Raw genomic sequence first — 13248 nt, forward strand, 5'->3', positions numbered from 1 at the left:
ATTCAACCCACCAACGTGGCCTGGTGATATAGACATTCAACCCACCAACGACAACATGAATGTCTACTCCACCAGACACGTTGGCGGGTGTGAACCCTGTGTGTGTGTGTGTGTGTGTGTGTGTGTGTGTGTGTGTGATGTGCGTGTAATGTGTGTGTGTGTAATGTGCGTGTGTGTTGCTGTTGTCAGGTTTGAGAAGCTGGCAGAGGAGTGTATGCAGAACATTGAGGTGCTGAAGATGGCCCACGCCAAGGGCCAACCTGTCCCCAAATACCACACTGAGGAGAGGACCTTCAACACTGTCAAGTACTGTACCGTTACTACCATATTAATACCACACTGAGGACCTTCAACACTGTCAAGTACTATACTGTTACTACCATATTAATACCACACTGAGGACCTTCAACACCGTCAAGTACTGTACTGTTACTACCATATTAATTCCACACTGAGGAGAGGACCTTCAACACTGTCAAGTACTATACTGTTACTACCATATTAATACCACACTGAGGACCTTCAACACCGTCAAGTACTGTACTGTTACTACCATATTAATTCCACACTGAGGACCTTCAACACTGTCAAGTACTATACTGTTACTACCATATTAATACCACACTGAGGACCTTCAACACTGTCAAGTACTGTACTGTTACTACCATATTAATACCACACTGAGGACCTTCAACACTGTCAAGTACTATACTGTTACTACCATATTAATACCACACTGAGGAGAGGACCTTCAACACTGTCAAGTACTATACTGTTACTACCATATTAATACCACACTGAGGACCTTCAACACTGTCAAGTACTGTACTGTTACTACCATATTAATACCACACTGAGGAGAGGACCTTCAACACTGTCAAGTACTATACTGTTACTACCATATTAATACCACACTGAGGACCTTCAACACCGTCAAGTACTGTACTGTTACTACCATATTAATTCCACACTGAGGACCTTCAACACTGTCAAGTACTGTACTGTTACTACCATATTAATACCACACTGAGGACCTTCAACACTGTCAAGTACTATACTGTTACTACCATATTAATACCACACTGAGGACCTTCAACACCGTCAAGTACTGTACTGTTACTACCATATTAATACCACACTGAGGACCTTCAACACCGTCAAGTCAGAATGATATTATACAATTAACATTCATATGAAAATACATCTCTGACACACACATACGAAGCAGGAGGAGAGTGATCTGTCTTCTGTCTGTTGTAGAATGTATCCTGACCTGACAGCCAATGAGATGACGCTGTACATCGTGAAGGGCATCAATCTACCTGCTCCCTCAGGTGTGTTGGTTTGAAATGTATATGCCTCCCCCTGACCCCTCTCTGCTGACCCCTCTCTGCTGACCCCTCTCTTCTGATCTGTCTCTCTCTTCTGATCTGTCTCTCTCTTCTGATCTGTCTCTCTCTTCTGATCTGTCTCTCTCTTCTGATCTGTCTCTCTCTCTTCTGATCTGTCTCTCTCTCTTCTGATCTGTCTCTCTCTTCTGATCTGTCTCTCTCTCTTCTGATCTGTCTCTCTCTCTTCTGATCTGCCTCTCTCTCTCTTCTGATCTGTCTCTCTCTCTTCTGATCTGTCTCTCTCTCTTCTGATCTGTCTCTCTCTCTCCTGTTCTCTCTCTCTCTCTCTTCTGATCTGTCTCTCTCTCTTCTGATCTGTCTCTCTCTCTCCTGATCTGTCTCTCTCTCTTCTGATCTCTCTCTCTCCTGATCTGTCTCTCTCTCTTCTGATCTCTCTCTCTTCTGATCTCTCTCTCTCTCTCTGCCTCTCTCTCTCTCTCCTGATCCCTCTTCTCAGGAGTCTCTGCCAGTGATCTGGACACCAGTGTGCGCTTTGAGTTTCCTTTTCCTAGTATGGTAAGACTCACACTCACGACACACACACACACAACACACATACACAAACACACACAACCATTTTGCATGCACACATTTCCACTTAGATCCACTAAAATATTCTCTCTCTGTCTTTGGTTTGTGCATGTGTGTGTGTGTGTGTGTGTGTGTGTGTGCAGGAGGAGGCCCAGAGGGATAAGACCAGTACAGTGAAGAACAGCAACAGTCCAGAGTTTAAAGAGAAGTTTAACCTGAACATCAACCGTCAACACAGAGGCTTCAAGAGGGTCGTCCAGGCCAAAGGCATCAAGTTTGACATCATCCACAAGGGGTGAGATCAGAGACACACACCAGACCTGGTTAACACACCAGACCTGGTTGATACACCAGACCTGGTTAACACACCAGACCTGGTTAACACACCAGACCTGGTTAACACACCAGACCTGGTTAACACACCAGACCTGGTTAACACACCAGACCTGGTTAACACACCAGATACACCAGACCTGGTTAACACACCAGACCTGGTTAACACACCAGATACACCAGACCTGGTTAACACACCAGACCTGGTTAACACACCAGACCTGGTTAACACACCAGATACACCAGACCTGGTTAACACACCAGACCTGGTTAACACACCAGACCTGGTTAATACACCAGACCTGGTTAACACACCAGACCTGGTTAACACACCAGATACACCAGACCTGGTTAACACACCAGACCTGGTTAACACACCAGACCTGGTTAACACACCAGATACACCAGACCTGGTTAATACACCAGACCTGGTTAATACACCAGACACACCAGACCTGGTTAACACACCAGACCTGGTTAACACACCAGACCTGGTTAACACACCAGATACACCAGACCTGGTTAATACACCAGACCTGGTTAACACACCAGATACACCAGACCTGGTTAACACACCAGACCTGGTTAACACACCAGACCTGGTTAATACACCAGAGCTGGTTAACACACCAGACCTGGTTAACACACCAGACCTGGTTAACACACCAGATACACCAGACCTGGTTAACACACCAGACCTGGTTAATACACCAGACCTGGTTAACACACCAGACCTGGTTAACACACCAGACCTGGTTAACACACCAGATACACCAGACCTGGTTAATACACCAGACCTGGTTAACACACCAGATACACCAGACCTGGTTAATACACCAGAGCTGGTTAACACACCAGACCTGGTTAACACACCAGACCTGGTTAACACACCAGACCTGGTTAACACACCAGATACACCAGACCTGGTTAACACACCAGACCTGGTTAACACACCAGACCTGGTTAACACACCAGACCTGGTTAACACACCAGACCTGGTTAACACACCAGATACACCAGACCTGGTTAATACACCAGACCTGGTTAATACACCAGATACACCAGACCTGGTTAACACACCAGACCTGGTTAACACACCAGACCTGGTTAATACACCAGACCTGGTTAACACACCAGACCTGGTTAACACACCAGACCTGGTTAACACACCAGACCTGGTTAATACACCAGATACACCAGACCTGGTTAATACACCAGACCTGGTTAATACACCAGACCTGGTTAACACACCAGACCTGGTTAATACACCAGACCTGGTTAACACACCAGACCTGGTTAATACACCAGACCTGGTTAACACACCAGACCTGGTTAACACACCAGACCTGGTTAACACACCAGACCTGGTTAACACACCAGATACACCAGACCTGGTTAACACACCAGACCTGGTTAACACACCAGACCTGGTTAACACACAGATACACCAGACCTGGTTAATACACCAGACCTGGTTAATACACCAGACACACCAGACCTGGTTAACACACCAGACCTGGTTAACACACCAGACCTGGTTAACACACCAGATACACCAGACCTGGTTAATACACCAGATACACCAGACCTGGTTAATACACCAGATACACCAGACCTGGTTAATACACCAGACCTGGTTAACACACCAGACCTGGTTAACACACCAGACCTGGTTAATACACCAGACCTGGTTAACACACCAGACCTGGTTAACACACCAGACCTGGTTAACACACCAGATACACCAGACCTGGTTAATACACCAGACCTGGTTAATACACCAGATACACCAGACCTGGTTAACACACCAGACCTGGTTAACACACCAGACCTGGTTAACACACCAGACCTGGTTAACACACCAGACCTGGTTAACACACCAGACCTGGTTAACACACCAGATACACCAGACCTGGTTAACACACCAGACCTGGTTAACACATACACCAGACCTGGTTAACACACCAGACCTGGTTAACACACCAGATACACCAGACCTGGTTAACACACCAGACCTGGTTAACACACCAGACCTGGTTAACACACCAGACCTGGTTAACACACCAGACCTGGTTAACACACCAGACCTGGTTAACACACCAGACCTGGTTAACACACCAGACCTGGTTAACACACCAGACCTGGTTAACACACCAGACCTGGTTAACACACCAGACCTGGTTAACACACCAGATACACCAGACCTGGTTAATACACCAGACCTGGTTAACACACCAGATACACCAGACTTGGTTAACACACCAGACCTGGTTAACACACCAGACCTGGTTAACACACCAGACCTGGTTAACACACCAGATACACCAGACCTGGTTAACACACCAGACCTGGTTAACACACCAGATACACCAGACCTGGTTAACACACCAGACCTGGTTAACACACCAGACCTGGTTAACACACCAGATACACCAGACCTGGTTAATACACCAGACCTGGTTAACACACCAGATACACCAGACCTGGTTAACACACCAGACCTGGTTAACACACCAGACCTGGTTAACACACCAGACCTGGTTAACACACCAGACCTGGTTAACACACCAGAGCTGGTTAACACACCAGACCTGGTTAACACACCAGACCTGGTTAATACACCAGATACACCAGACTTGGTTAACACACCAGACCTGGTTAACACACCAGACCTGGTTAACACACCAGACCTGGTTAACACACCAGATACACCAGACCTGGTTAATACACCAGACCTGGTTAACACACCAGATACACCAGACCTGGTTAACACACCAGACCTGGTTAACACACCAAATACACCAGACCTGGTTAATACACCAGACCTGGTTAACACACCAGACCTGGTTAACACACCAGATACACCAGACCTGGTTAACACACCAGACCTGGTTAACACACCAGACCTGGTTAACACACCAGATACACCAGACCTGGTTAATACACCAGAGCTGGTTAATACACCAGATACACCAGACCTGGTTAACACACCAGACCTGGTTAATACACCAGAGCTGGTTAACACACCAGACCTGGTTAATACACCAGATACACCAGACCTGGTTAACACACCAGACCTGGTTAACACACCAGACCTGGTTAACACACCAGACCTGGTTAACACACCAGACCTGGTTAACACACCAGATACACCAGACCTGGTTAATACACCAGACCTGGTTAACACACCAGACCTGGTTAACACACCAGATACACCAGACCTGGTTAACACACCAGACCTGGTTAATACACCAGACCTGGTTAACACACCAGACCTGGTTAACACACCAGATACACCAGACCTGGTTAACACACCAGACCTGGTTAACACACCAGATACACCAGACCTGGTTAACACACCAGACCTGGTTAACACACCAGACCTGGTTAACACACCAGATACACCAGACCTGGTTAACACACCAGACCTGGTTAACACACCAGACCTGGTTAACACACCAGACCTGGTTAATACACCAGACCTGGTTAACACACCAGATACACCAGACCTGGTTAACACACCAGACCTGGTTAACACACCAGACCTGGTTAACACACCAGACCTGGTTAACACACCAGATACACCAGACCTGGTTAATACACCAGAGCTGGTTAACACACCAGACCTGGTTAACACACCAGACCTGGTTAACACACCAGACCTGGTTAACACACCAGATACACCAGACCTGGTTAACACACCAGACCTGGTTAACACACCAGACCTGGTTAACACACCAGACCTGGTTAATACACCAGACCTGGTTAATACACCAGATACACCAGACCTGGTTAACACACCAGACCTGGTTAACACACCAGACCTGGTTAATACACCAGACCTGGTTAACACACCAGACCTGGTTAATACACCAGATACACCAGACCTGGTTAATACACCAGACCTGGTTAATACACCAGACCTGGTTAACACACCAGACCTGGTTAATACACCAGACCTGGTTAACACACCAGACCTGGTTAATACACCAGACCTGGTTAACACACCAGACCTGGTTAACACACCAGACCTGGTTAACACACCAGACCTGGTTAACACACCAGATACACCAGACCTGGTTAACACACCAGACCTGGTTAACACACCAGACCTGGTTAACACAACAGATACACCAGACCTGGTTAATACACCAGACCTGGTTAATACACCAGACACACCAGACCTGGTTAACACACCAGACCTGGTTAACACACCAGACCTGGTTAACACACCAGATACACCAGACCTGGTTAATACACCAGATACACCAGACCTGGTTAATACACCAGATACCCAGACCTGGTTAATACACCAGACCTGGTTACACATCAGACCTGGTTAATACATCAGACCTGTTTAATACACCAGACCTAATACACCAGACCTGGTTAACACACCAGACCTGGTTAACACACCAGACCTGGTTAACACACCAGATACACCAGACCTGGTTAACACACCAGACCTGGTTAACACACCAGACCTGGTTAACACACCAGACCTGGTTAACACACCAGACCTGGTTAATACACCAGACCTGGTTAATACACCAGACCTGGTTAACACACCAGATGCACAAGACCTGGTTAACACACCAGACCTGGTTAATACACCAGACCTGGTTAACACACCAGACCTGGTTAACACACCAGACCTGGTTAACACACCAGATACACCAGACCTGGTTAATACACCAGAGCTGGTTAACACACCAGACCTGGTTAATACACCAGACCTGGTTAACACCAGACCTGGTTAACACACCAGACCTGGTTAACACACCAGACCTGGTTAACACACCAGACCTGGTTAACACACCAGATACACCAGACCTGGTTAACACACCAGACCTGGTTAACACACCAGATACACCAGACCTGGTTAACACACCAGACCTGGTTAACACACCAGACCTGGTTAACACACCAGATACACCAGACCTGGTTAATACACCAGACCTGGTTAACACACCAGATACACCAGACCTGGTTAACACACCAGATACACCAGACCTGGTTAACACACCAGACCTGGTTAACACACCAGACCTGGTTAACACACCAGATACCTGGTTAATACACCAGACCTGGTTAACACACCAGACCTGGTTAACACACCAGACCTGGTTAATACACCAGATACACCAGACTTGGTTAACACACCAGACCTGGTTAACACACCAGACCTGGTTAACACACCAGACCTGGTTAACACACCAGATACACCAGACCTGGTTAATACACCAGAGCTGGTTAACACACCAGATACACCAGACCTGGTTAATACACCAGACCTGGTTAACACACCAGATACACCAGACTTGGTTAACACACCAGACCTGGTTAACACACCAGACCTGGTTAACACACCAGACCTGGTTAACACACCAGATACACCAGACCTGGTTAACACACCAGACCTGGTTAACACACCAGATACACCAGACCTGGTTAACACACCAGACCTGGTTAACACACCAGACCTGGTTAACACACCAGATACACCAGACCTGGTTAACACACCAGACCTGGTTAACACACCAGACCTGGTTAACACACCAGACCTGGTTAACACACCAGACCTGGTTAACACACCAGACCTGGTTAACACACCAGACCTGGTTAACACACCAGACCTGGTTAATACACCAGATACCCAGACTTGGTTAACACACAGACCTGGTTAACACACCAGACCTGGTTAACACACCAGACCTGGTTAACACACCAGATACACTGGTTAATACACCAGACCTGGTTAACACACCAGATACACCAGACCTGGTTAACACACCAGACCTGGTTAACACACCAAATACCAGACCTGGTTAATACACCAGACCTGGTTAACACACCAGACCTGGTTAACACACCAGATACACCAGACCTGGTTAACACACCAGACCTGGTTAATACACCAGACCTGGTTAACACACCAGACCTGGTTAATACACCAGACCTGGTTAATACACCAGATACACCAGACCTGGTTAACACACCAGACCTGGTTAATACACCAGAGCTGGTTAACACACCAGACCTGGTTAATACACCAGATACACCAGACCTGGTTAACACACCAGACCTGGTTAACACACCAGACCTGGTTAACACACCAGACCTGGTTAACACACCAGACCTGGTTATACACCAGACCTGGTTAACACACCAGACCTGGTTAACACACCAGACCTGGTTAACACACCAGATACACCAGACCTGGTTAATACACCAGACCTGGTTAACACACCAGACCTGGTTAACACACCAGATACACCAGACCTGGTTAACACACCAGACCTGGTTAATACACCAGACCTGGTTAACACACCAGACCTGGTTAACACAGATACCAGACCTGGTTAACACACCAGACCTGGTTAACACACCAGATACACCAGACCTGGTTAACACACCAGACCTGGTTAACACACCAGACCTGGTTAACACACCAGATACACCAGACCTGGTTAATACACCAGACCTGGTTAACAACACACCAGACCTGGTTAATACACCAGACCTGGTTAATACACCAGACCTGGTTAACACACCAGATGCACCAGACCTGGTTAACACACCAGACCTGGTTAACACACCAGACCTGGTTAACACACCAGACCTGGTTGACACACCAGATACACCAGACCTGGTTAATACACCAGAGCTGGTTAACACACCAGACCTGGTTAATACACCAGAGCTGGTTAACACACCAGACCTGGTTAATACACCAGATACACCAGACCTGGTTAACACACCAGACCTGGTTAACTGGTTAACACACCAGACACCAGACCTGGTTAACACACCAGACCTGGTTAATACACCAGATACACCAGACCTGGTTAACACACCAGACCTGGTTAATACACCAGAGCTGGTTAACACACCAGACCTGGTTAACACACCAGACCTGGTTAATACACCAGACCTGGTTAATTACCAGATACACCAGACCTGGTTAATACACCAGACCTGGTTAATACACCAGACCTGGTTAACACACCAGACCTGGTTAATACACCAGACCTGGTTAATACACCAGACCTGGTTAATACACCAGACCTGGTTAACACACCAGACCTGGTTAACACACCAGACCTGGTTAACACACCAGACCTGGTTAACACACCAGATACACCAGACCTTTAATACACCAGACCTGGTTAACACACCAGACCTGGTTAACACACCAGATACACCAGACCTGGTTAACACACCAGACCTGGTTAACACACCAGACCTGGTTAACACACCAGACCTGGTTAACACACCAGACCTGGTTAACACACCAGATACACCAGACCTGGTTAATACACCAGATACACCAGACCTGGTTAATACACCAGATACACCAGACCTGGTTAATACACCAGACCTGGTTAACACACCAGACCTGGTTAATACACCAGACCTGGTTAATACACCAGACCTGGTTAACACACCAGACCTGGTTAACACACCAGACCTGGTTAACACACCAGATACACCAGACCTGGTTAACACACCAGACCTGGTTAACACACCAGATACACCAGACCTGGTTAACACACCAGACCTGGTTAACACACCAGACCTGGTTAACACACCAGATACACTGGTTAATACACCAGACCTGGTTAACACACCAGATACACCAGACCTGGTTAACACACCAGATACACAGACCTGGTTAACACACCAGAACACACCAGACCTGGTTAACACACCAGACCTGGTTAACACACCAGATACACCAGACCTGGTTAACACACCAGACCTGGTTAACACACCAGACCTGGTTAACACACCAGACCTGGTTAACACACCAGATACACCAGACCTGGTTAACACACCAGACCTGGTTAACACACCAGACCTGGTTAACACACCAGACCTGGTTAACACACCAGATACACCAGACCTGGTTAACACACCAGACCTGGTTAACACACCAGATACACCAGACCTGGTTAACACACCAGACCTGGTTAACACACCAGACCTGGTTAACACACCAGATACACCAGACCTGGTTAATACACCAGACCTGGTTAACACACCAGATACACCAGACCTGGTTAACACACCAGATACACCAGACCTGGTTAACACACCAGACCTGGTTAACACACCAGACCTGGTTAACACACCAGATACACCAGACCTGGTTAATACACCAGAGCTGGTTAACACACCAGACCTGGTTAACACACCAGACCTGGTTAATACACCAGATACACCAGACTTGGTTAACACACCAGACCTGGTTAACACACCAGACCTGGTTAACACACCAGACCTGGTTAACACACCAGATACACCAGACCTGGTTAATACACCAGACCTGGTTAACACACCAGATACACCAGACCTGGTTAACACACCAGACCTGGTTAACACACCAAATACACCAGACCTGGTTAATACACCTGGTTAACCAGACCTGGTTAACACACCAGATACACCAGACCTGGTTAACACACCAGACCTGGTTAACACACCAGACCTGGTTAACACACCAGATACACCAGACCTGGTTAACACACCAGACCTGGTTAATACACCAGACCTGGTTAATACACCAGATACACCAGACCTGGTTAACACACCAGACCTGGTTAATACACCAGACCTGGTTAACACACCAGACCTGGTTAACACACCAGACCTGGTTAACACACCAGACCTGGTTAACACACCAGACCTGGTTAACACACCAGACCTGGTTAACACACCAGACCTGGTTAACACACCAGATACACCAGACCTGGTTAATACACCAGACCTGGTTAATACACCAGACCTGGTTAACACACCAGACCTGGTTAACACACCAGATACACCAGACCTGGTTAACACACCAGACCTGGTTAATACACCAGACCTGGTTAATACACCAGACCTGGTTAACACACCAGACCTGGTTAATACACCAGACCTGGTTAACACACCAGACCTGGTTAACACACCAGATACACCAGACCTGGTTAACACACCAGACCTGGTTAACACACCAGATACACCAGACCTGGTTAACACACCAGACCTGGTTAACACACCAGACCTGGTTAACACACCAGACCTGGTTAACACACCAGATACACCAGACCTGGTTAACACACCAGACCTGGTTAACACACCAGACCTGGTTAACACACCAGACCTGGTTAATACACCAGACCTGGTTAACACACCAGATACACCAGACCTGGTTAACACACCAGACCTGGTTAACACACCAGACCTGGTTAACACACCAGACCTGGTTAACACACCAGATACACCAGACCTGGTTAATACACCAGACCTGGTTAACACACCAGACCTGGTTAACACACCAGACCTGGTTAACACACCAGATACACCAGACCTGGTTAACACACCAGATACACCAGACCTGGTTAACACACCAGACCTGGTTAACACACCAGACCTGGTTAACACACCAGACCTGGTTAACACACCAGATACACCAGACCTGGTTAACACACCAGACCTGGTTAACACACCAGACCTGGTTAACACACCAGATACACCAGACCTGGTTAACACACCAGATACACCAGACCTGGTTAACACACCAGACCTGGTTAACACACCAGACCTGGTTAACACACCAGATACACCAGACCTGGTTAACACACCAGACCTGGTTAACACACCAGATACACCAGACCTGGTTAACACACCAGACCTGGTTAATACACCAGACCTGGTTAACACACCAGACCTGGTTAACACACCAGATACACCAGACCTGGTTAACACACCAGACCTGGTTAACACACCAGACCTGGTTAACACACCAGACCTGGTTAACACACCAGATACACCAGACCTGGTTAACACACCAGACCTGGTTAACACACCAGACCTGGTTAACACACCAGACCTGGTTAACACACCAGATACACCAGACCTGGTTAATACACCAGACCTGGTTAACACACCAGACCTGGTTAACACACCAGACCTGGTTAATACACCAGACCTGGTTAACACACCAGACCTGGTTAACACACCAGATACACCAGACCTGGTTAACACACCAGACCTGGTTAACACACCAGATACACCAGACCTGGTTAACACACCAGACCTGGTTAACACACCAGACCTGGTTAACACACCAGATACACCAGACCTGGTTAACACACCAGACCTGGTTAACACCAGACCTGGTTAACACACCAGACCTGGTTAACACACCAGACCTGGTTAACACACCAGACCTGGTTAACACACCAGATACACCAGACCTGGTTAACACACCAGACCTGGTTAACACACCAGACCTGGTTAACACACCAGACCTGGTTAACACACCAGACCTGGTTAACACACCAGACCTGGTTAATACACCAGACCTGGTTAATACACCAGACCTGGTTAACACACCAGACCTGGTTAACACACCAGATACACCAGACCTGGTTAATACACCAGACCTGGTTAACACACCAGACCTGGTTAATACACCAGACCTGGTTAACACACCAGACCTGGTTAACACACCAGATACACCAGACCTGGTTAATACACCAGACCTGGTTAATACACCAGATACACCAGACCTGGTTAATACACCAGACCTGGTTAATACACCAGACCTGGTTAACACACCAGACCTGGTTAATACACCAGATAAATCAAATCAAATCAAATCAAATTTATTTATATAGCCCCAGACAGCTGATATCTCAATGCTGTACACCCAGCCTAAAACCCCAAACAGCAAGCAATGCAGGTGTAGACACCAGACTCGGTTAAAAACTCCTAGAAAGGCCAAAACCTAGGAAGAAACCTAAAGAGGAACCAGGCTATACACCAGACCTGGTTAATACACCAGACCTGGTTAATACACCAGACCTGGTTAACACACCAGATACACCAGACCTGGTTAACACACCAGACCTGGTTAATACACCAGACCTGGTTAACACACCAGACCTGGTTAACACACCAGACCTGGTTAACACACCAGACCTGGTTAATACACCAGACCTGG

At 47.4% G+C, this 13248-nt stretch overlaps 1 protein-coding gene across 1 annotated transcript in view; it reads left to right on the forward strand.

Moving 5' to 3' along the window:
- Positions 1–13248, forward strand: part of LOC135531669 (coiled-coil and C2 domain-containing protein 1A-like) — a 301157-nt gene that overhangs the window by 19445 nt on the left and 268464 nt on the right. The window contains 4 exon segments of the mRNA XM_064959578.1: positions 190–306; positions 1261–1334; positions 1849–1907; positions 2066–2217. Of these exon segments, the coding sequence (XP_064815650.1) occupies positions 190–306; positions 1261–1334; positions 1849–1907; positions 2066–2217 (402 nt within the window).

The sequence above is a fragment of the Oncorhynchus masou genome, chromosome 5, assembly GCF_036934945.1.
Source record: "Oncorhynchus masou masou isolate Uvic2021 chromosome 5, UVic_Omas_1.1, whole genome shotgun sequence".
Lineage (NCBI taxonomy): Eukaryota > Metazoa > Chordata > Actinopteri > Salmoniformes > Salmonidae > Oncorhynchus > Oncorhynchus masou.